The 25,100-nt window shown below is 40.6% G+C and overlaps 1 protein-coding gene and 1 long non-coding RNA gene across 3 annotated transcripts in view; one reads left to right on the forward strand and one right to left on the reverse strand.

Annotated features, from left to right (window-relative positions):
* The window catches only part of LOC308395676, a 382,280-nt gene that overhangs the window by 250,442 nt on the left and 106,738 nt on the right, over positions 1-25,100 (forward strand). The window lies entirely within an intron of this gene.
* The window catches only part of LOC308396481 (RAS guanyl-releasing protein 2-like), a 39,756-nt gene that overhangs the window by 10,727 nt on the left and 3,929 nt on the right, over positions 1-25,100 (reverse strand). Inside the window, exons 2-11 of one of the 2 annotated variants that reach the window (XM_080881813.1) lie at positions 16,526-16,659; positions 16,281-16,383; positions 15,985-16,041; positions 15,588-15,719; positions 14,911-15,061; positions 13,650-13,823; positions 9,112-9,228; positions 8,450-8,731; positions 612-686; positions 142-261 (exon numbers count right to left, since the gene is read on the reverse strand). In XM_080881813.1, coding sequence (XP_080737939.1) covers positions 142-261; positions 612-686; positions 8,450-8,731; positions 9,112-9,228; positions 13,650-13,823; positions 14,911-15,061; positions 15,588-15,719; positions 15,985-16,041; positions 16,281-16,383; positions 16,526-16,595 — 1,281 coding nt within the window. In that variant the 5' untranslated portion in view covers positions 16,596-16,659. Of the gene's footprint in view, positions 1-141; positions 265-611; positions 687-8,449; positions 8,732-9,111; positions 9,229-13,649; positions 13,824-14,910; positions 15,062-15,587; positions 15,720-15,984; positions 16,042-16,280; positions 16,384-16,525; positions 16,660-25,100 lie in introns of both variants that reach the window. The other variant, XM_080881812.1, reaches the window with a different exon arrangement.

Below are 25,100 nucleotides of genomic sequence, written 5' to 3' on the forward strand. Positions count from 1 at the left end.
TAAAAGCCTAGAGATGTATCAGTTTTTAAACTTTTGATCTCTGACAGTTGTGGTGGTGAGTACAGCCATAGCTCATTTTTATCCTTGTAGCACCTCTCAGGCTCTGAGAGATGTGAATATGAAGGGAGCAGAGAAACTCACTTCCACCATCTTCTCTATGTGTTTCTTGATGATCGTGGGGTCAGCGCTGGGCTTCACTGAAACGGCCCACTCATCAATCATACTGGGCTTGGGATCAGGTGCGGGGGCAGGGCTGGAGTTCTGCTACAGTTGATGAGAAATCAGAGACCATGAGATCAATAATAAACCAGGGAAGTGAAGCAAAGAAAGCTGCCACACAGGGCAGAAGTCAGGAATAACCTCGGTGGATCAGAATGAAAATACTTTTTGAAAAAGATTTCCAGCGTAACAATTCTGATATTTTAATATCTTAAGATAAATATTGTCTACAGTATATTTGTCTGAAATGCAGGCAATTTTAGACTGAGGTTCAGAAGGCGCGCTTAAAATCACCATTATCTATCATAGCAAGTCTGTAGAAAAGCAATATTAGTGCATGAGAGGTGAGGGGCTGGGAACACACGGGATGAGTATATCACCATGCTGCTTACCACTGGCTTGCGTGGTTCCCTCTGTAAAGACATCTGATAGATCTCCTCTTCTGTGTGGTATTGGTCCAGAGACACCTGCACAAACAGCCAATGTGAAAAAGGCACATGAAAAAATTCAAGTAATTTCCATTTATCAGGTAAAATCAGGTATTAACACCAGCAGTTATTTCAAATAAGAATACTTTTATTTCTTAAATGTAAAATACTTTTTCTATAAACATCAAAGTAAAGTTTTTTATAGAGTTACATTTTGGTTCATACCTTCCAAATCAGTCCTACAAAACCTAAACTAAAGGCTAAAATATTGTTTGCTAGCTAAAAATATGACATTTTGAGACATCAGTGGTTTATGCTAGCAGCCTGTGTCTAGTTAGCTATTAAAGCATGAACTGTGTTAGCAAGCTACTGGAGTTACCTAAGGCACTATACATATTTAAAATGGTAAATGGCCTGTATTTATATAGCGCTTTACTAGTGCCTAAGGACTCCAAAGCGCTTAACATATGCAGTCATCCACCCATTCACACACTGGTTTGATTTGATTTGATTTGATTTTATTGATTAGCATTCAAATATCTCAGTGAGGACAGAACAAAGATCTACCACAAAGCAAGAAAGCATGAGACAAGGCTAATCAAAAGGTATTGGCTGAAGCATTTGCTTATTACGCCAACCCTTTTAACAAAAGATCTTTTTGCATGCAGCTCCTGTACACAGGGCTCGAAGCAAATAATAAAACAAAGCAAAAACAAAACAAACAAACAAATAAACAAACAAGAAAAAGAAAAAAAAAACTTTCCACCTTAGATAAGTAACTACATCAAAGCAAAGGAATCAAGAGTTTTTTTTGTTTTTGTTTTTGTTTGTTTTTTCTTTTTTGTTTTTTGCTCGTTTCATTCTTGATTTATATATTTTTCTAATACTGTATTTTTAAACATATTTTTAAACAAGGAAAATGAACTACACCTTTTTAAATCACTGTCATAACTATTCCACAGGTTAACTCCTCTAACAGAAACACATCTCTGCTTTATATTTGTCCTCATCTTGTTTTTTTTAAAGAAATCTGTTCCCCTTAAGTCATATTGACTCTCTCTGACTTTGAACAGCTTCTGAGTACTGGGGCAAAGCAAGTTATTTTGTGCTTTATACATTATCTGTGCCATTTTATATTCAACTAAATCATACAATTTCAGGGTATTCAGATTAATAAACAAAATGTTAGTTGGTTCTATATAGTTTGATTGGTTTATAATTCTTATAGCTCTTTTTTGTAACTTGAAAATAGGAAGAGTGTTCGTTTTATATGCATTACCCCATATCTCCAGACAGTAAGTCATATATGGAAGCAACAGAGTACAATAAAGTGTGTATAATGATTTTTTGTTCAGGACATGCTTTGTTTTATAGAGAATAGCAATGGTTTTTGACATTTTTGTTTTCACATGGTTTATATGAGACTTCCAGCTCAGCTTATCATCAATTATCACTCCAAGAAATTTATTTTCGTACACTCTTTCAATTTCAATTCCATTAACCCTTATTTTAGATACATTTTTCATTTGTCTAGTGCCAAAAATAATCAATATTGTCTTCTTTATATTTAATGATAACTTATTTACATCAAACCAGTTTTTTTATATATTTAACTCCTTTTCCGCTGTAGTCAGAAGCTGTTCTAGGTCACTGGTGAAGGCAAGCTACATATTTAAATGTAATGAGAGGGGAAGACCCAAAAGTCTTTCGCTTTAATGTGCAGAAACATCATAGCTTAGAACTAACATTTGAGTTTGGAAAGCTTATATAAATTTACTTTTTGGTTCTTTGGTCTGTTAGCAATTTGCTGCAACACTTAGCAGCCTGCAGCCATTTATTGTTGCTAGCTGACGGAACTCAAAAGAAGTCACCTAATATTTCAGCTGCAAACCATTTCAGAACACTTGTCACCTGCTATATATAGTGATATAGAGTAACTGCATGCTTTCGTTCTGAAAAATATATTGCCACGTTGTCTGAGCGCACACCATTTATTGCAATCTTTTGCTAATTACTGCCCACATACGCACATTGAAACCTTTTATTTAATGGGCATTGATCCAGTTTCTTGTATGGTGCAATATATATATATGGTGCAATATAATACAGTCCTTAAGAGCGAGGAGGCTCTTAAGGACTGTTTTGAGTCGACTGTGTGGGAGGTGATCTGTGACGACCATGGAGAGGACATCGACAGCCTTACTACATGCATTACTGACTATATTAATTTCTGTGTGGATAACACCGTACCTACCAGGACTGTACGGTGTTTCTCCAACAACAAACCTTGGATTACCCCAGAAATTAAAGCTGTCCTCAAGCAGAAGAGGAGGGCCTTCAAATCCAAAGACAAAGAGGAGTTGAAAAGGGTGCAGAGAGAGTTGAGGGGACTGATAAGGAATGGGAAGGACAGCTACAGGCAGAAGATGGAGAACCAGCTTCAGCAAAACAACGTTGGTGAAGTCTGGAGAGGCCTCAGAACCATCTCAGGCCACAAACAGCAGAACTCTCTGCCTGGGAGGGATGTGAGATGGGCAAATGAACTGAATCATTTCTTCAACAGATTTGATTCAACCATGAGACAGTCTACAACATCGGCTGCAGACTCACCCACCCCCACTGCTGCTGTTCCACCTCTGACACCTCAGACACTTCACACCTCCTCTATTCACCCTGCTCACTCCTCCCCACCCCCAACAACAGCATCCAATACACACTCAACACAAGGCTCCAGCCTGTCTCTCTCAACCACCCAGGTTAGGAGGGAACTGAGGAGGATTAATGGCAAGAAGGCAGCGGGCCCAGATGGCATCAGCTCGAGGGTCGTCAGGTCCTGCGCGGACCAACTGTGTGGGGTGATGGAGCACCTCTTCAACCTGAGCCTGAGGTTGGGAAGAGTCCCACAGCTCTGGAAAACCTCCTGTGTTGTACCAGTGCCAAAGACTTCACGCCCCAAGGACCTCAACAGCTACAGGCCGGTGGCTCTGACATCCCACCTGATGAAGACCCTGGAGCGGTTGGTCCTGGCTCAGCTTCGGCGCCTAACAAGCTCATCACTGGACCCACTTCAGTTTGCCTACCAGCCTGGCATTGGAGCGGATGATGCCGTCATTCACCTCCTACATTGTTCCCTCGCTCACCTGGAGACCGCTGGAAGCACTGTGAGAATCATGTTCTTTGATTTCTCCAGTGCCTTCAACACTATTCTTCCCTCGGTTCTGAAGGACAAGCTGTAGAACTCTGGAGTGGACCATCACCTCACTACCTGGATTTTGGACTACCTCACCGACCGACCACAGTATGTGAGGACTCAGGGCTGTGTGTCGGACAGGGTCGTCTGCAGTACGGGGGCCCCACAGGGAACGGTTCTGGCTCCGTTCCTCTTCACCATCTACACTGCAGACTTCTCCCACAATTCCACCCAGTGCTTCCTGCAGAAGTTCTCTGATGACTCTGCAATAGTCGGCCTCATCACTGATGGGGACGACAAGGAGTACAGAGGACTGACTCAAGACTTTGTGGACTGGTGCCAGCTGAACTACCTCCAGATCAACGCCAGTAAAACCAAGGAGCTGGTGGTAGACTTCCGCAGGCACAAGCATTCTCCACTGCAACCACTGAACATCCAGGGTATGGACATTGAGGCTGTGGACAGCTACAGGTACCTTGGTGTTCATCTGAACAACAGACTGGACTGGACTCATAACTCAGACGCCCTCTACAGGAAAGGGCAGAGCAGGCTGTACCTGCTGCAGAGACTCAGGTCGTTTGGGGTGGAGGGCCCACTCCTGAAGACCTTCTATGACTCTGTGGTGGCTTCTGCTATCTTTTATGGTGTGGTCTGCTGGGGCGGCAGCATCTCTGCTGGGGACAGGAAGAGACTGAACAGGGTGATCCGAAGGGCCAGCTCTGTTCTAGGATGCCCTCTGGACCCAGTGGAGGTGGTGAGTGACAGGAGAATGGCGGCTAAGCTGTCATCCCTGTTGGACAACGTCTCCCACCCCATGCAGCAGACTGTGACAGCACTGAGCAGCTCCTTCAGTGGGAGACTGCGGCACCCACGGTGTGGGACGGAGAGATTTCGCAGGTCTTTCCTCCCCACTGCTGTCAGACTCCACAACAAAGACTTTAACTGAACAAACACACACATCCACACATGTGCAATAACACTAAGTGCAATAATCTTTTCTGGCATCGTTGTATTTTTACTCAGTTGTATATAGTATTCGTATTCTATTTTTATCTTATTGTATATTTTTATTCTATTTTATTCTACTGTATATAGTATATTATTTTATTCTATTCTGTACAGCTGTGTACTGTATTTATTCTTATTGTATTCTAATTTTTGCGTCATAACTTTTGCACTGTCCACTTCCTGCTGTGACAAAACAAATTTCCCACGTGTGGGACTAATAAAGGTTATCTTATCTTATCTTATCTTATCTTATCTTATCTTATCTTATCTTATCTTATCTTATCTTATAATATTGGATTCTTTAATGGAGGCAAAGGTTGTCATCACTTGACTTGTGTTAACTCTAAAGTCACATGATGTCAGCTGAAGTAGCTCCATTAAGTGACTTACTGTCAAATGTAGTTCAAAGCTGAGGATAGTCAATAAACATGGATCTATATGCATCTGTTAATTTGTAAGTTTAAAGACAATATATAAGCTTAATTACTTTATATTGTGAAAATTTAAAACAATAGCAATAATCCAAACACCTAAATCCAGGCATCTCATAACAACAATTTGTTGAATATAAATGTATTCACATATAGTTTCTGAACGCATCTGTCGAGTACTTAACACAAAGACCCTTTCACACAGAAACATATTTCTCAGAAGACCTGTTAAGCAGAGTCATCTCTTGCGTACAGAGCCATTATAGCAACAAGTGAGAGAGCAGCATCTATTTTTTGCACTTGTAAACACCATAGACATGTGGCATATACGGTCTATGGTTAACACATTTAGGTCTGCTGCTACACGTACTCGTCTACTGCATCCACGCTTGGCCTCGTACACTTTTGTTTTCCTTAAGTCCTACTCTCTCACTGTACTTGTGTGTCTTGTGTTTTAGTCAGCTGGGACAAAATTGCTAAATTATTTTCTTTTTATTGAACCGTGTCATTTCGAAGAATTCCAGACATTTCAGGGAAAAGGTTCAGTTGCAAAGCAAAGTACATCTGAAAAGCTGAAGAGAAAAATAACCTGCGTGGTTTGCTTATTTTACCTGTCTAAAATAAAGCATGCCTTCCCCTTTTCATTATTTTGAAGGATTTATTGACTTGCTTTCCATCTTATCGCTGCAAACCCAGCAGGCCTCATGCTAGATCAACTCCAATAAGCACTGGCATAAGATAATTGGATATTGACTCTGTCCAGCAAACTTTTTCTCTTGCCTCTCAGCTCCAGAAGCTGTCAAGTTATTTTCTTTTATTTTCACAGGAGAAAAAAGGAGAAACCAGCTGCAATCTCACAGCAACACCTGCTACCAGTAATTGATCTCCTTGGATTGTTTAAATTCAGAAAGCGCTTAAATTCAGGAGATTCTTGTCTGCATCTGCCAAAAATACTGACATATACACACACACACACTGGGTTGTGAAGTTGTAAAATGCCACTACCACCTCAGCTTTCAAACTAAAGAGCAGGTAGCAACAATTAAGGTATCATTCTCACTCACTGTTACATGATATTACAGTACATCCACTTTATTTCAAGTGGATGTGTAGTAAAATATTTGCTTAAAATATATTTCTTTATACTGACTTATTTAGTCATTGAGGTAAATCCAAAACATTGCCTTTTGTTTAAATTCCAGTTAGATTTTGGTCTGAATGCAAATCAGTTTAGTCTGTTTTCCCTGGGTAAATAAAAACAGCTGAGGATATCCTCACTGCTGTATATTTCCTGTGTGCTACTGTGCTCTCTAAAAACCCTCTCATTTCTCTCTCTATCAAAATGTTTGTCAACCACAAATTATGAGCCATTTCCTTTTGTTGTTGCAGAGTGCCACTAGTCAAAGCAGATGTCACTGACTGGCACCGTGGTAACATTGGTTACAGTCTTGCATTAGCCTGGTAGGGAGGTGTATACTTTTTACTTAGTTTTTTTTGTCTTTATTATTGTAAAACTACAAAACAGCCCAGTCCAAATGAATGTGGTCTCAATTAGTTATGTGTATAAAGCAAACATGTCCACAGAGTCAATTTCTTCCATTCCAGCCACTCTGCCAACATAGGCCAGACCAAAGATCTGTCAAAGGACATCAGGGACATGATTGCAGCCCTGCACATAGCTGGAATGGGCCAGAAGACCATCAGCAAGAAGCTTTGTGGGAAGGGAAAAGCTGTTGGTGCGATTTCTCAGAAATGGAAGAAATATAAAATTTCCATCAGTCACCTTTGATCTGCAAGATCATGCCTCACAGGGTGAGGATGATCATGAGGAAGGTTGTGGATGGGTGAAGATGGGTTGTGAATTGGTCTTCCAGCATAACAGTGACCCACAATATAGTCTCCAGACCTCAAAATGAAAAATTCAGCATTGGTTCAAACAATTAATTCCGCCACTGTATTTCTGTTGATCTGGATAACCAAGTAAGAATCGTATGAAAATGAAAATGTCACAATGTCACTATGTTACAATTTTAATTAAACTGATCCTAAGCAGGCCTTAACACAAAGGTCTTTGTTGTTACTTTTTACCCAAGCTTCACCTCTTCACTAAGTTTTATTTAAGCCTTTGTATCACCTTGCTAGCAAGTATAGCAATACACATGACAACAAACAGCAGTGAACGCATGCCTCCTCCTCAGTTCTTCCCTCAGTAAAGGAATAAATACAGCTGAGCTATTAGTACAGTGATCTCTTAGGTAAAGGGCTTTCTTGAAAAACTGTTCAGATTTCAAAGAAGAGACTGCTGCTACTGAGATCCCCTTGGGTACTTTCAAAGCTAAAGCAACCTGACAGGGAAAGCTTTTTAGTCTAAAGGAATAGACATGAGGTTTCAGTGCAGGTTAACAACTTAAAGTTCAGTGAAAATGATGCTGCAGGGGTTACAACTCTCTGTCCCTGATAAAGAACAATGAGTCACTTCAAACAGTGGAACTGGGCTAGCAGTGTTACGAAAGTGAAAACAACAATGCTGACTTAAATGCCCTCTTTAATGTTCTCTGCACCCAAGCGTTAGCATTAAAGCTAACGTACGATGCCTTTTTCTTTTTTACCCATTTAGTTTTGTGAATTTTGCTCAGCCTGTGACACATTTATTTCTTTCCCTCCTGTACGGCTGTACAACATCATGTAAGTGCAAATGTAAGTAACCCAGCTTGTCTCGCTTCTGCTTCATCTTGCTGTTCATTTTCAGTGCATTTCCAATCAAACGCTTAGTAACCATTTCTCTGTTATGCCACTGTGGACCACATCTGTAAATCCCATTTGCTTTGTGATTGAAGGTTCATGTTTTGAATCTTTTCCTCTACACATGATCTCTGACTTTTGTCTGTGCACAGATTTTGTCCCAGCTGGCTACAGTCTGTCTGACCACGAGCCAGTCGAATCACAGCAGAACAAAGTCAAACAGACTGCCTGTTTCACTGGCTGGAAATAAAATGTTTCCTCCTACTACCTCCTCACAGCCGTCTGGTTGACAAACAAATGCCACTTCATCATGATTAACTTGATTCGGGACCTGATTTGTCTCTTATTACTACCCCTTTAACTGCTTTCTGTAGAGGTAGGTAATTGAAGCCAAACATTTCTCTTGGACTCGGAACAAACTTTATACCCACTGTAAGTAAGTTGAGCAGGTCTGTGTTGGCATCGACGTTAGGTGGCGTGGCCTGAATGAGCGCCAGCTCTTGAAGGATAGCGTACAGCTGCTGGGTTTTTGCCAGGTTGACTCGTGTCTTCTCTTTGTCGGCCCAGTCTGGCAGTGCCACATGCACAGCTATCAGGTCTTTCAGGTGCACGCCAAGAATTGGGAACCGGAAGCCGGAGCATTCAGAAAAACGCTTGCGGTACTGACTGTAGTTGCCACATGATGTCACCAGTTCAATTAAGTTGTTAAAAACCTGTCGTAGAGTGAAAGGAATATAGGTTTGAGGAGCAGAAAAGAGAATGCCTGTCTCAGAAAAGATTGATTTGGAAGCATCACAAATATTGTCGAAAACTTTGCTCCAGATGGACTTGCATAACTGTAACTCGCCCAACTGTTGCATTTAACTTTCTAGTCATGTGACTCAAATTCATAGTTCTAAAAAGACACTGTGTAGGAGTAATGGGCACAGACAGGGAGCTTGGTACCGCTTACACAGAAGATGCTGAATACTCAATCAGGAAGCATTATCACTTATTAGCTCAGCGCACAGACATGCAGCGAACATTGAATTTGTCTGGTAGCGCCTGGTTGCGGTTGCCAGAAATAGATGACAGATGGCTGCAGCTACTGCACCTTGTTGGTCTCTGCACTGATGTGAGCCTGCGTGTCTTTGAGACGAGAGATGGAGCTGTTGCTGAGGCCGCCCACTACCGCCATGAGTGTATTGAAGTTCTGCAACTGTAGCAGCTTCTGTGAACGGAGGAGGAAGAAAAATTAGGAGTGAGGGTGAAAGAAGAGATATTTTATGAATGTGTAAGACACTGCCAAGAGCAACCTGGCCAAATTTTTTTTTTAAGGCGGAGAGAGAAAAAGATAAAGAAGGGTGGTATAAGTTAGGAAAAAAGACTTACAGGCAGTCAGAAAGATGCAGCTATGGAAATAAATGGTTACAGGGTGAAGAGACTTCTGGGTTAGATACTGAAAGAGTTTAGCAGGCCAAATACACATCCACACATAATCTGAATACCAAGAATTTAGTGAATGCTCTAACCTGTCTATGTCAAAGTTAGGCTAACTCTTTGTGAATGGCGCTCTGTGGGGCTGCTCGCTGCCCTTCAGACTGCTGGCATCTCAGTGAAAATCAATGAGGTCGCTGCTGCGTGGGAGGGCTGCCAGAGGGGATCATTTGATTCAGCTCAAACAACCTTTAGAATCAATTTGCAAAGCAGTATGGAAAGCAGGCCATCATTTGCAGAGTGTCGCTGCACCACGCATACATGTGTTCATCAGTGATGCCTGGGAAAGGTTTCACTGTCAACATGCCACACCTTTCCCTGTCACCTAAGAGTTAGCACACAGTGGACTGGTGATGCGGTATGCTTATCAAACGCAGGTGGAACATTCACAAAGAACACAATGTGCAATAAACTGAAGGCAGCCACGTTCACAATTGAATTTATAATGCAAGTGTGCAGTTGAGAAAAAAACACTAATGAGCATGAGTCATTTGTGATAGGCTCCCAGTAGGATGCCGAAATGGGACACAACCAGCAGAGGGAAGCTTTAGGAAATGTCAAGTGCAATAAGACTGCCTCCTGTGCTGCCTCTGAATACATCTGAAGCCAGCATGTGTTTGCCCTGGGATACATCAGAGAATATCAAAGTTTGTGGCATTTTAAATGGGCGGAAAATGAATGAGGAAATTTTGTGGAGGGTTTGATCTTCTCAGATGTGTATGCTCTAATTTTGGCCCACTCTTAGCCTTATTGGAGGACTTTGGGGCATAAATCGCCATTTAAGGTCATGCAAAGCATCTTAATCGAATTTAAGTGCAGTACAGTTTGTTTCAGTCCTGCATAATCCTGCACAAAGTGTGCTTGAGCTTCAGTGCACAAACTGATGGCCTAATACATTTGACTCTTCCAAAAGGTTCAAATTTTGTCTTGTCAGTCCACAGAATATTCTCCCAAAAATCTTTGGGATAATCAAGATGTTTTTCAGGTTTTTTTGTTTGGTTAGTTAGTTGATTTGGGGGAGGTTTAGATAAATGAGAAATCGGCCTCTGTGTTCTTTTTGGTCAGCAGTGGTTCTATCTTTCACGGCTCTGTACATTCAAGTGAGGAACTAGATTGTGTTAAGCTTTGCTGATGCATTGGACACATGTTTGCAAACTGGCTTCATTCACGGCACTGCCCCAGAATCTGAATATAAAGAAGTTGAAATGTGTGGAGTTGGTGTAAGGTGTTTCATGGGAAAGATAGTTACTTTGGTTTTAATCATTAACTGCATAGACAGCCATGCACAATCACCCTAAGAGGACCAAAAAAAAAGGGAATTTAACACTAAGCATTGGCTTCATTAAAATGTCTGCACAGATCAGCTGAAGTTCTGTATTCATGAATTCATTCTACTTAATAAAGCCACAAATTAACCTTCACCAAACAGGGTTAGCTGTGCAGCTCATGTTACCATGGTTATCTGCTCTGGTTGAAACTGAGCCAGCTTTGTATGTGAGGATGTTCTCAAGCACAGCGGTCCTTTAACAGTAAAATCAGAATCAAGCCGCAATTTCCAGGGATGAAAAATGAAGCAAACGGGAAATGTGAAACACTGCAGTTCCTATAATGGCCACTTGAAGCTGGCTCTAAAAGTCAGACTTTACAGAATTAAAAAGCATAGCCTGGGACAGAGAACTGTTTTAACCTCTGCGAATCATTTCCCCATCATAATAACTGTAAGGAGGGTGAACAGCTTCTGTTAAGACTGACAGCTGGGCTTGAGGATACTTTGATTAACAGGTGTGTTAGTACTTGTAGTTGGAGATACTCAGTCTGTGCTGTGTTTCACCTCCTGTAATTCCACTAGCTCAACTTGACATCTGGGTGATGTCAGTTTTGATTAATCTAGCTTTATATACACACTAGCATTCTGAATGTGTACACATTTGAGCAAAGTAAGTATAATTGCATTATCGAACAGCCAGCAAAAATAAAATGAAGCCTAATGGCAAGTCATTCTTTTCAAATAACTGAAGAACAAAGAGTTCTCTGGTGATGGCAGTGAGTCAGCAGTGTGGGGATCACCACCGTTATTACGAAGGATCTCATAACAAACGAGAATATCCACCTAGCAGCTGGAAGGCTGTTTCAATCCACAACCACAAAGGCCAATGTGTATTCAACACAACAAATGTCATCAGAGCACATTACAATTCATCCAAGGGATGCACACTTCAGTCACTGCACTGCTTTAATATTGTGGATAAGGAAACACGCTTTTTATTTTTGATTAGTATCAATCCAAATTAAACCACTGACAAATATAAAAGAGTTTAATTGGTGCACAGAACATCATGTGACCAGCTGACTGGCCAATAGACACCGCTGTTTGATGGCGATCTTTGGATCGGGCTGCACAGAAAGAGCTCATTATCCACCGTCTGCACAACCGAACTTTAGTTGTTCATACTGTCCTCACCTCTAAAGTATCTAGCTCCCTGAAACACTCAAACAACCTTAAGTGTTCAGTTTGAAACACTTGGGAGAGCTCTGCTGGGCTTCCCCTGATAAGAACCCTGCAGAGGTGTTAGATTGCTGGCGTACCTCAACAGAGCACATTATGTGCGTCTAGCATGTGTTCTGCTGAAGATGAAATAAATGGAGAACGGGAGTAGACCTAAGCGACTCATAAAGATGAAAACAAACCCACACTAGACTTGCAGTAAGTAATGAGCATGCATTCACAGAGCACTGCAGGCTATTAAGATGAAAATTCTTTTTCTGCACTTTCTATGGCTGACTGAAGCTTCCTCTTAACGGCTTAGATGACTGAGTTGTCGCGTGGAGGGGAAACTCAGCCCATCTGGCAGACCGAACCAAGCGATAACATCAAGCTGAACTGAAATCAATTACAGAGAAGCCCCGGGTGCCACTTAAAGACATGCGTCTGTAGTGAAAGGACGACAGTCTCCAGACATATGATTGGAAAACCATACAGCGCAGCTAGCTGGCAGTTTCTTCCAGGAAATTGTGGAAGTATTAAGATTAAGTGAAGATTAGGATTAGAGCGATCATGACACGCAGACGACCATAACGCTATAGCGAATGAGTACAGAAACAGGAAGGTGGGCACAGTTTTCAGTCATATTTCTCTAGTTGGAAACTAGATTCCTCCACTACAAAACATCATAATAATATTAATGAAGCATTTATAGAAAAGCAATTTTTAAAAAAAGAAATAATTGCAATAATTCTGTCAGTCAAGTGTATCTACAACTGTTTTGTGTGTCTGTTGTCTTTTTTGGCAAATGAAAAATGTTCAAAATACAAGTTTATGGAGGTGGTAAGAGAATCTTTAAGCATAAGTGTACAAAGGTAAACAGAAAGAAAAATCAGTTGTCTGTAGCATATGTGCAAAATAAATATTTCATTTTTAAATATCACCATTACCATAAATATCATATTTTCCTGAAACCCTCTAAACTCAAGGCATGACTGTAGGGCAACAGGTCAAGCTTTATGCTAAAAACTCTGCTGCAATTTTTTCTACTCTGTGTGATGTAAATATGAGAGGATATTTGTAATATGGTCATGTCAGACACGCAGCTCTTTCTGCATCACAGAAGCCCACCCACTGTTTCCAGGGGTCAGCCAGTCAGAAGTAAGCTGACTGAAGCTTGTTTCAGAAGGTGGATGAAGTCATGGACTGCACCAAGACTCAGCGTGAGATAAGTAAGGATTATTTGGTACTGTGAGTCACAGAGAACTACTCTGGTAAACTACAGGAACAAAAAAAAAACCATAGATAGCTGGAACTGAGCCCAAAGATCTCCTTTATTTTTAAAAGATGCAAAATTGGCAGCAGCATTATCTCACTGAGCAGGGAGCTTGGAATGCTAATACCTCCAATGCCATTTTTGAATTAATGTTCCCTTTTTCACACAGTTGTGCTGCTAATGGGAAATCCTAGTATATTTTGCATTTGTTTGCAAGTCATAAGAGATCCTCGGTGACTTTTCCACTTCTCTCTGCTCCTCCTGGTTTTCACAGTTGCTTCCAAATCACCTTTCCTGCTTTTTTCTCTCTGCCCCCAACAATCACCCACTAACACTCTGTATCCATGAACCCAGAACCGCCAAGCTTTCCCGATTGTAACAGACCCAGCAGACAGACCTGTGCCACTCGGATGAAATGGGAGATAACAGCAGCTCTCTGCGGGGCGGTGGGCTTGCTGAGCACCATAAGCTGGATCCATTGTGAGACGCTGTTAAAGAGCGTGATGAAGCGCTCTAAGATGGGGTTATCCACCGTGCAGCCATGCATCACAAAGCTGTGGTAGTCCTGAAACTAGAAGGAGAAGTAAAGCATTGAAAGCCTTTATCTATTTAAATTACAGTACATCATATTCACATCCCACAGCAATTCTGAATATTAGAAAATGCCTGACGACAAACATATATGCAAAGGCCTTTCTCTTGTTTTGTATATATTCCTCTTGATTGTAGACAGTCTCCTATGTCCATACAGTAAACCTGGATATGCAGTTGGTTTGCTTAGCTGAGCACAGAACTTTAAACAATGAAATAACAAGACTGGATACAAAATACAGACGCAGTCTGAAATGAGAAGTACCGTAAGCCTGCATTATTTCTAATAGTCAAAGCAGGCGGAGACTCATCTGTTTCCAAAAAGAAATATTATCCAGTATTTATAACCTCAGCAGATCCTTTCCCGATTCATTTATGGTCTGATTTGTTAGTTTCAAGTGTCTAATAGAGCTGCATGTCCAAGTCAAATTTGGATTAAAATTGCCACGAGACAGAAAACAATTAAGGTATTGACAACTTCCTATCACATGAGCATCTAATGCTGTATCAGTCCGATTAGCCCCACAAACACTGGATGACGCCATTACGTCTGTCTAATGCAATCTATGGGAAACAGCAAGCCTGGTTTATGAAATTATATTATTATATTAACTGTCTGTAATCAGTCAAATGCAGACAAATAATATTGTGTAATTACAGCTGTACTCGTTGTTAGATCCTCATTAATTCGATTTTTTGTTTCCTTTTAGGCAAAACTCTATTTTAGCAGAGCCATGAAGACAAAGACAAAAGAAACGCCATTAACACTGTCCCTACTGTGCCACGAGCATCATCCCACTGGAATAAATTATCAACAAAAAGAATCCTCAAGCGTTTAATTCTGCACAGACCCAGTCATTTCTTTTGCCTCCTGAAATAGCTCTCAAATTGAACACTATTTCCAGTCACTAAATATAATTACTGCCCAGTTAAAGTTGATTTTAACAACTATTGCTTAGCAACTGCAGTGAGCCTTGAATCATGTAAACACAGAGTTACTTGAGAATTTAAGAGCTGTAAACATCACAGTAAAAAAAAAATAAAAACAGAGCCATGGTCACACTGACCAGGATCTTGCAGAAGGATTTGTATTCCAGATAGGTCAGGTGTTCAGCCAGTTCACAGGAGTCGAGGTGATCAAACAGCAGGGACATTTTCCTCTTTTTGGACACAGATGGGACACGCTGGGTCACCTGCCGCTTCCATTTATATGACGGCCTGAGAGGGGAGAAAAAGCACGGTTGTCTCTTTTAAGGTCTTTTGGAACTGCACCATAAAAAACTACACAAGGATCACTTTTATAGCCGCTGCAAAAGTTACAGCTGGCCTTTAAAGGCTGTTGGGGAAAAAAAAGGAAAAACTACCATGAGAAAATGATGATAGTACAATGTGTCTACAATATAAAAAGCCCTGAGAAACCTCATATTTGTAGACTGAACTACAACTCTCCAACTATTGCTGTAGAAGTTATTTTTAGAAGGCTATTCCCCTGCTTATTCTAAGATATTCTGGCATAGAAATCAAATCAGCTCCACGAATTCATTTCCTTGGAGCAATAAAAGAAAGCGGAGCCATATAGAAGTGGCATTTCTCAGAAAAGGACAGGTCACTGGCCCTGCATAGCACAGCTCAGCAATTTCAAATAACAGGCAATAAAGGGCTTGCTGACATAAACATCGGCAGATGGGGACACTCATTCAAACTGTCAACAACACACGCAGCATTCAGCGGCCTATTCACTCACACGCTGTCCAAGTCAATGAGCTGACTCTGCCTCTCATTGCCCTCAGTGGTCAAGAGGTCTTTATAGTCTTTGATCTGGTCTGCCAGCTCCGGGTTCAGATTGAACTCTGCGGGAAACTCAGAAATCCAGTACCTGGAAGAAAGAATAAAGGGAGAGAGAGAGAGGTGAGCGTGATGGCATACACTGAAAGGACTGGGCTGTGGTCAACTCATAATTTAAAATAGCATTATAGTTTTGGTATTTGATGAAACAAAGCACCTAATTGGAGCACATGAAGAAGACCATAGAAAAAACTAGAAAGGATAAAAGGATAAATGGAAATGACACTTGGAAAGATCAAAGATCTCTTAGAAAAAGGCAACGAGACGAGCAGAAGTCAGAAAAGATGGTTTGTTACTTGACGAGGTGGCATATTTTTGTTCGGCGCTCATCGGTGCAGCCATCCTCTTGAGATCTGATGCTGAGGTCAAGGTGCAACCGAGCTGCTCCTCGCAACACTACAACAACTTCTTCAAAAATCTCATTTAGATTTCACAGATTTAGAAGGGGAACAAAGTCTGGCACTATTTCCATTGCTCTGTGCATTATGTGTGAAAAAAGATATATTCATAGGCAGCATTCTTAGAAAAACAATAAGCAAAAAAACACATAACATTTGTCACTGATGTAAGAACACTCAGAGGTGAAGGATACTTCAGCACGAGCTTCTTGGCCAGGTCAGCTGAAGGGATATACCAAGGGTGCATCATGAGGAACATGCGGACCAAGGATGCATCCTTCAAAGTGCCCTTCTCATCTATGAGGAAAAACAGGGAGTCACCTGTCATTAAGAAGATACCTCAGCATGTTCAATTTGTGCTTGTGTTTTTTATTCTACTGCCTCCCTTTACAAGCAGATGAATAATTCATATAAAAGAAATAATACTTAAATAACCAACCAAAGGCTTTGATGCAGGCTTCCACCAGCTCGTCCACAGTGGCAGACTGTTCCGATAATATGGACTCCATCGTAGCTGTCCTCTCAGTTTTCCCCCTCGTTTACCTCTCTGTGGTTTGAATCTGTTGGCTCTCACTGAACACAAAAGGAGATGAAAAGAGAGGGGAGTAATTATTAAGTAAACACAGGGGAAGCAAAACTTACTCTGGCTACTGCAGCACACTTAAAATAGCTGTGTGGTTAGTTCTTCTATATCCTGTTCAGCACTGCAGCATATTCATTGCAGTAAGTTAACTGGGACATGTGCCTGTCAGTGTCATCTGATATGATGGTTAAGTATGGCCAAAACACATTCATGGTGTCAATGTGCAAAATCTGCAATGAACTCATTCTACTTATAGAAGCACCTTTTAAGTGACCCAGTTTTCGGGGTTAACAGTTTAAAGTTTTTGCAGTCTGTTAGTGTTGTGTGTGGGGAAATGAGTTGGTGAATTAGGGCTTTAGTTTACAGGGAACAGTTGCACCAATCAGTCTTTACCAAGCCTGGTCCTCACAGCAAAGGCCGGATCTTGATATCAGGACCAATCAAACATAAACCTAGTCTTAACTACACCTATAGTGCATTACTGAATATGAATAATTAGAATATCAACATATCCTAATTAGCGATCCAAGCTGGCGGCACTGAATTTAAACAGAAGTAAAACTGCAAACTTTTAATCCGTACTGCCAATCCTGTTTATTTCTGACTCCCTAAATAAGTCGTACACAGAAAACTGATCAGGTTCTATCCATGATTGTGTTTTTTAAATATTATGCTGTATTCATAGTGATACCTGCATGGATCTACTTTGCTAAGAACCAAAACAAATCCTGCTTTTCCTGCCTTTGTCTGGAACCCACTAACTCGAGAAGGACATCACTTCCTAACAAAGGTTTCTGGAATGCAGTACTAGTCTTAGCTATTTATATGAAGGCTCATGTGACTATCATTATTGTCTAACAGCAAGCACTGTGTTCCAAATTTGTCAAATTTGTGGGATCGATAAAGGAATAAACAAAAAAAAAAGAAGGCAATACCAAGAAGCCAGGGATTATAGTCCGTTTGAGGTCCTCATGAGACATACGCACACCTGAGCACAAAATACTGTCAGCTGAAGAGCATGAAGGCTACTTGTGTAGATTCTCACCCACAACAAGAACACAGACTTCTATTAGGGCCATTAGCATCTAGAATGCCAAGATATGACCCACTGCTGCAACTGCTCCAGTGGTTGGTCATTTGCTTCTCATTGGCCAGACAATTGCTGTGATTACTTCTATCTATACTGCAAATTCACAATAGTAGATTTCTGCTGACCAACATTATCTTTGACTACAGCCTCATAGAAAATGTTTTATATTTTGATACACTGGTGGCAAAATGCAGAAACAATAGGTATTTGGACCCATGTGTGTAGCTTGTGTCCGCTGCAGCGAGTAATCAAATGACTATTTACACCGTTAGTAGATGACCAGCTCTACTTCCTAAACTACAGACGCCCAATTTTTACACGATTGATTACAAAATATGACCCTTTTAAAATTGTTTTGCCCAGAAGTTTACATAAATATTTGCGTTACATCTTAACCAGCTGAACAAATTACTGCTTCGATAATAAATTGTTTTCAGACTGCGGCAATGCTAGTTTTGTATCAGTAAAGAATCAGATCTATAATCCTGGCTGATTGTTTCGTCAAACTAAAATCAGTTTTTACATTTACACACCAATTCTATGCTTTATAACTGCACTTTGGAGCCAAGCATAATAAACAGTTTTCACCGATGTGTGTGGCTTTTCTATCAGACAGATACTAAGCCACAAGCCCAATCAGCAGGAAACCACTATTTATCTTTTCCTGACATGCTGTAATGCTGTCTGCAGCAGGCTATAAAAAAGTTTGATGAATATTTACGACACAATAGCAAATATTTTGACATGCGTTTCATTCTATCACATATTCATAGGAAACAAGCTAAAAATTTGCATCTGTGCTTTTCTTGATTTGGTAAGGTCTGGCTCCAAGTAACCATGGCAACAACAACTTAATGACCAGTTACTTTTTAACAACATATACACACACCTGAGCACAAAATACCTTCAGTAGAAGAACAAAAAAACTATTTTGGAGTAATCCCAAATTCTTTACTTGTGTCTCGATCAGTAAAATATACCATCTTCCAAGTTATGACATGATTAATTGGTCAAATGTATCCATCCATCCATCCATTCATTAAAGAAACTAGTAATTTTGATTCATTTTTATATAGCCCCAGATCAAAACATTGACGGCCCAGTGCAGTGAAAAAAGGATTTGCCTTCCCTCCTGATTTCTTACTTTATTTCATATTTGTCACACTGAAATGTTTCAGCTCATGAAAGATAATTGTAGTATTAAATAAAGATAACCCAAGTTAATCTAAAATGCAGGCAAACAAAAGGCTCCAAACCTACCTGGCCCTGTGTGAAAAAGCAGTTGCCCCCTGAGCCTGGTTGCACCACCCTTGGCATCAAGAACTCCAATCAAGCTTTTGCGATAACTGGCGAGGAGTCCTTCACATCACTGTGGAGGAATTTTGCCCCACCTTTCTTTGCAGAATTGCTTTCATTCACCCTCATTGGAGAGTTTTCAAGCATCAACAGCTTGTTTAAGGTCATTCTTTGACAGTCAGATTTTGACCAGGTCGCTCTGAAATCTGTTTGGTTTTTTGGGAATTCTTTGAGGCTTTAGGAGCTGGACTTGCAGATGTGTTTCGGATCATTGTCCAGCTGCATAATCCAAGTGGGCCTGAACCTCCAGGCGCAAACTGATGACAGTCTCCTGCAGGATTTTCTGGTCGCAAAATTCATGGTTCCTTCAATTACAGCAAGGTAATTGAAGGAACCACCTTCCAGGTCATGAAGCAGCAGTGGACGATCACACTTCTACGGTGTCTGACTGTTGGTGGGATCTTCTTTTTATGAAATGCTGTGTTATTTTTATGTCAGATGGTTCTTCCCAGTCTCTTTCTTATTACTGAATCATGAACACTTTCTTTTAGTTGTTCTGGGTTCTGAAGTAATTTTGGGATGGTTCATCAGCGCTCCAAGGTTTCTCCATGATCTGATATCTCTTAGCCTATTTTTACTGTGTCAGACTCGACTCAATTCAATTGAAATTATTTCTAAATAAAAAAATAAAAAAGGGTGTGGCTGTAATCAGGCCTGGGTGAGGCTAGTCAAACTAATTTCATGATAGATATTTTTTTATCACATAGGGCCCGATAGATTTGAATAGCTTTTTTTTCCTGACTGAATGAAATTATTATTTAAAAAATATTTGACTTTGGTTGACTTTGTCTAATAGAAAAATTTGTTTGTGGTCTGTAACATGTAGGTGTGAACATTTTTTCATGACACTATAAGTGTAAAAGTGACACTAAGGTTAAGCTCAAGTAACAAAGTTAGGTAACAAAGTCCCCAACAACACACTGTGCACTGCTGTAACTTTATTTTAATGTGGTGGCTCTGTGAGTGTGAGAAGGGTGTGATGTGTATGTGTACGTATCCATTGTGCCTGACACAATGAAGCCTTTCACTGCACTGTCTCTGCCGCAACGCGGTGGGTGGACACACTCAATTACAGGCTTCACAAGCTGTCTCAGCCACGTTCTGCAGGGATGGTGGGGGAAGCAAACGTAGAGAAAGAGATAAAAGTATAATCCTCAACCGCAATTTAAATCATCACATTGTTAGGGCGATCAGCCACAGCGCTGATCAGTAGGCAAGATTAAACTGCTGAAACGATATGGTCAGATTACGGGAAGATAAATGGCGAACAACTAAAAAGGCTTTTGTGTTGCTGTAAATAGATATGAAAGTTTCAAGGTGGGTTGCTAAAGTCACCACAGGAAGTAAAGCAGTGTTGCATGTGAGTATTAAAACCTCAGCAAACAAACACCAAGACCTGTGATGCCTAGCTCAGAAAAAGGAGCCTACACTCCATCAGTATTGGCTCTGTGCACTGGCAGTTACGTCTGCTTGCATGTCATGAATATAATGAGAATGAAAACTGCCTTGAAGTCAATTGTTTCCTCACTGCAGTAGATAAGCCTGAGGATCATCTAGGTTTGAGCTGAGATGGCCTTGCCTGTGAAAAAATGTGCTCTTCTGTTTCACTTCTGCATTTTCAGTGTTTATTACAAAAGTGTCCATCCTCAAAACTGAATGAGGACCTAAAACCACTTTCTCCTTCTGTGTGGGGCCCATCTCTCAGGGGCTAAACAAAACAAGAAAGGGAGAAGCAGAGGTGTTTTAAAGTGTCACCAACGCTTTAGCAGAGTCTAGTCTGGCGCTGCTGAACACACTGTGCCCATCTTGATGATGATGGTATCTTCCAAATACACCATTCATCATCCTGCTGACAGGAACGCTTTGCCATTACCCAGAGAACAATTTTCTCTAAGTTTTTATATGAATTAAGACTGATCTGTCTTAAACAGGGTCCCTCCTCCCTTCTTTTCTAGACATTCTTTAAGTGTTTTTCCAACAGCGTCTTTCTAATACAGTCCCGATATCTGCAAAGCGGCGAATTGATTGTAAAGAAGCACACACTGCGAGAGCTTTAGTGTCATCCTTGGTTGCCTGGTGACGAGGACCCGGGGCCATCGATCAGGCAGATTAAGGGGTGGATGGGGCTCAGCGGGGATAAAGGGAAGTTGACGGGTGCCTGGTCAATCCTGGCCATGCAGAATCTGCTGTGTGCTGCTGCTTTACTGGGCAGTGAAAAAGGTCACATCCTCCGGCTAGACGCAGTCAGACCCCCTTCAGACTACTGCCTCTCTCGTTTTCAATATCACGGTCACAGAATAACAGGCGAGCTGCTTTTCAGCTCATTCTCATCTTTACACCAATGCTTTTGAAGTTTGACCCATAACAGTGAATTCACGCTGACATATTATTGTTGCTACTGTTTAAGAATTGATGACTCCTGTTGGACACATTTAAAAGCACCTGAAATATACATGTAGTTAAAATAATGAGGTTAACATAACTAATAATAACAAATAGTGGTTTTATAGGATGTCTGTGAAAACTGATATTCCAAATATGACGGCTTCTGTTCTGCTGCTCAAATGCAGAGTTTATGAGCTGACTTAAAGCAGCAGAACTCTTAATAAAAGGAGCTTATGCTAAACGCACACTTTTTCCAGCTATAGACATTAGAAGAAAACCAAGAGCTTAAATCTTTATTGACTTTCACGTCTTAAAGTACTAACTGATGATAAGGCATTGACAAACAGGCAATAATCATGTCCATCGTCTTATCGACACTCCCATATTATAATGGACTCAATTCCACGCTGATAAATGCTACATGCTAATTCACAATCATTGATTTAGCTCTATCCTCTCTCATTGGCGTTTGGGAAAAACACGTTTTTTGTGGATAACAGTTATAAGAAAAGAGACACAATTTTAACAGAATTTGATTCTTTATTCAAATTGTCAATGCCATAGCAAGACTGATTGGACAGAGTCCCGTTTTTCAAGTACGTTTGGATGGATTACTACCAAATTGTACATTTTGGGCCTCATATTTTGTGTGCTTACAACTTTTGTCACAACTTTCTTTAAGCAGACACACAAAGATGACCTCGGCTCTATGTTGTGTTTGGTGTGAATCTTCAGATATAAGCATGTGACATACTGAACAACATGGCAGACACATTATTAATTAATGGAGCACATTGTCATGCTGATGCTGCTTATAGCTGTCAGTCTTGTATGAACCTCAGTGTATGAAATAAATAAGTTAAGTATTCTTCTACTAAAACTTTAGCAAATATATAAGAGCTCTGAATTTGAGGCTACCGTGTAATAATTGTTTACAATAGTAAATGTTTCTTACTATTGTGTGGAAGAAATGCAAAAACAACACTAAAACATAGTTTTATAGTCTAGTCACATACTTTATGAATGACTTAAATAGCTACCGTGTTTTAAAGAAGAAAAAAAAGAGGCCAGATTTCCTATAAAACCTTTGATTATTTTCACCCGCGCGGGCTTTTCCTCCTATCTGCCTCCTTTTTACTTTTGCTGTTCCATTTTCCATTTTTGTGAACCACTTACTGGTGGGTAATGATGCTAAGACAGTTTTCCTTTCATCATATGTTACAGCTAGAAACTGTAATAGCATTACGTTTAGATTTCCACTAACAAATTTGGCCATGGAAAATGTAACATAACAGCAGGCACAGGCAGACAACCTTTTCTAATGATATTAGCTTTTAAAAAAAAAGTATATGATATTAAATCATATCTTCCTGTCTTTGACAGACTGTAATACGCGTACAAAAACCAGTTCTTCATACACACCACCCTTGTTTATTCCCCTACATCCCCCAGTTGTAGTAAGGGTGTTGCATGATGGGACAGATATAGTTCTTCAGAGTAGCTGGTGGCAGGCTTCTATTTAGAGACTGTAGGGTACTGAGAGCAGGAAGGGAAACATTTCCCTTTCCCTGGACACGCAGAATGCCACATCAGTGGGGGGGCACCGGCTGCAAACTGAGATTAGCAGCTACAGTTGCTCCTTAGGGAGGGAAGGGGTTGAAGCAGAGGGAGGAGAGGAGGAATGTTTGAATGGGTGATAAAGAGAGAGACTGGGAGGCAGGAAGAGTGTGCTTCAGCTCAGTAAAACACAAAAAGATACTGTTGGCCGAAGGAGGAAAGAGATTAAGTATAGAGGGTTAGTACTGACAGAAGACACAATGAGATATATGAAATTAAAGTGCAACTGGGAAATTTCTATAGGCACATGGAAGCACTCATGCTAATGCTTCTCAAAAGATTGAGAAAAGCAGCACTTCTTTGTAATCTTGAAATAACAGAGAGGGGAAAAGGAGAAAAATATGTAAATGTCCTCCTGCTGGGAGACAGCAGCTACCCACGTGGGATGTTGTGTTGTGTCCTTTAACAAATAAAGTCACGCATCCTGCTCCACATCTGGCTCAAATTAATATCTTATATCTCCCATTTCTGACTTCAAATGAAAAACGTAACGCAGGAGACAGAGAGGACATCGTGGCTGATTTCATGTGTTATAATGTATGCCTCCTGCCACCACCCCCCCAAATGCGACAATGCATCATTGTGTCAGATTGTTTTCACTGCTTTGTGTTCAAGCTTCCTGCTCAAATATGGGTCCTTTACCAGATGTGAAAGTTTGCTTCACAACAAATACCGGAAGGGTGTGCTGCTATGTGTATGTGAGATGTGGCAACTTCTTCTGTTTGTCCACACTTTTCTCTTTTTTTGCTACCTTATTACAAACACACTTGTACAGAGCGGCTTGAGTAAGTGTTATGAATAATTTTTTTCACACATATTTCCTCTATATGCTAGAGTTTTTCCTCGCTCTGTCATTTATCCCTCTGACACACAAAACTTCCTTTTCAAACCTCACTGCGTGATGAGTAAAAGATGAGGCCACATGGCGTATTGTGTGAAAGGCCCAATGTGATACATCATTTTATGGAATTCTGCATTTGGGTTTGATTCCTGCCAGCTGTCTATTAACTTCAAAGCATGCCTCGGTCAGGGTTCGTGTTCTAGTGTTCTGCTGAAGTCAGGGATATCACTTCCTGTTGTTGCAAAGTGTTCCATCTCCAATGGCCAAATTTTAAATTAAAGGGGAAATACATTCATTCATATATTTGCCAAGAGGAATTTACTCTACTTGCATGTCTCCACAGTTAATATGAGGATATTGCTACCTATAGTTAGCTTACAAGGGTTTAACTTAGCAGATTTTATGACCTTGAATGCAGCCGGGCTAGCCTTTTTTTCCTGATCAGAGTTGTGAGTCTTCTAAACAGAGCGAAACTGGCACATTTGCACTTTTGTCAGACTTTTATGTAAGAAAACCTTTATGTGAAGCGGCGCCAAGAAACTACTTAGCTTAGCATAAAGAATAAAATAAAACAAAGAGCTATCTTAACAGACAAGAACCTCTAAAGCCAGTTAGTTGTGTGATTGTGTTTTCCCTTTGTGCAACACACAATCATGTAATCCCCCGTTTGCCAGGCAATACTGTCCATCTTTACTCAAGGCTATGCAGCTGCAAGCTGTTACATACTATATTTACCTTCTAGAGCAGAAAAATACGTTTGTGGTTAAGGCTTTCTGTATTTTTTACATGAGGTTAAAGTTAAACCCTAGATTAAAAGATGTAAAACATGGGTGTAGTCACAATGATAACACCCTCTGGTTAGTGCATAAAAGCCTCAACCTGGGTGTTTTTGCTGTCACTATCTTTTCACTACTGATAAGTGATAGTCATTAGCCAATAAGCACATCCTGGATGACCATGCTTTCTCGCTCTAATAGTAACCTTCATTTGCAATATGAAATTATGAACTTTGACCTGGAAGTAGTGACTGAGTCTATTGGGACAAAGTTTGGTGGTCACTGGACAAGGTTCGTTTTGCATAGACTTTTAGAGAGCCGGAAGTCTTGTTGCAAAAAGAGCAGTTGCCCAAAACCTAAGAAGCT

This window comes from Rhamphochromis sp. 'chilingali' (genome assembly GCF_963969265.1).
Source record: "Rhamphochromis sp. 'chilingali' genome assembly, chromosome: 1".
Taxonomy (NCBI): Eukaryota; Metazoa; Chordata; class Actinopteri; order Cichliformes; family Cichlidae; genus Rhamphochromis; species Rhamphochromis sp. 'chilingali'.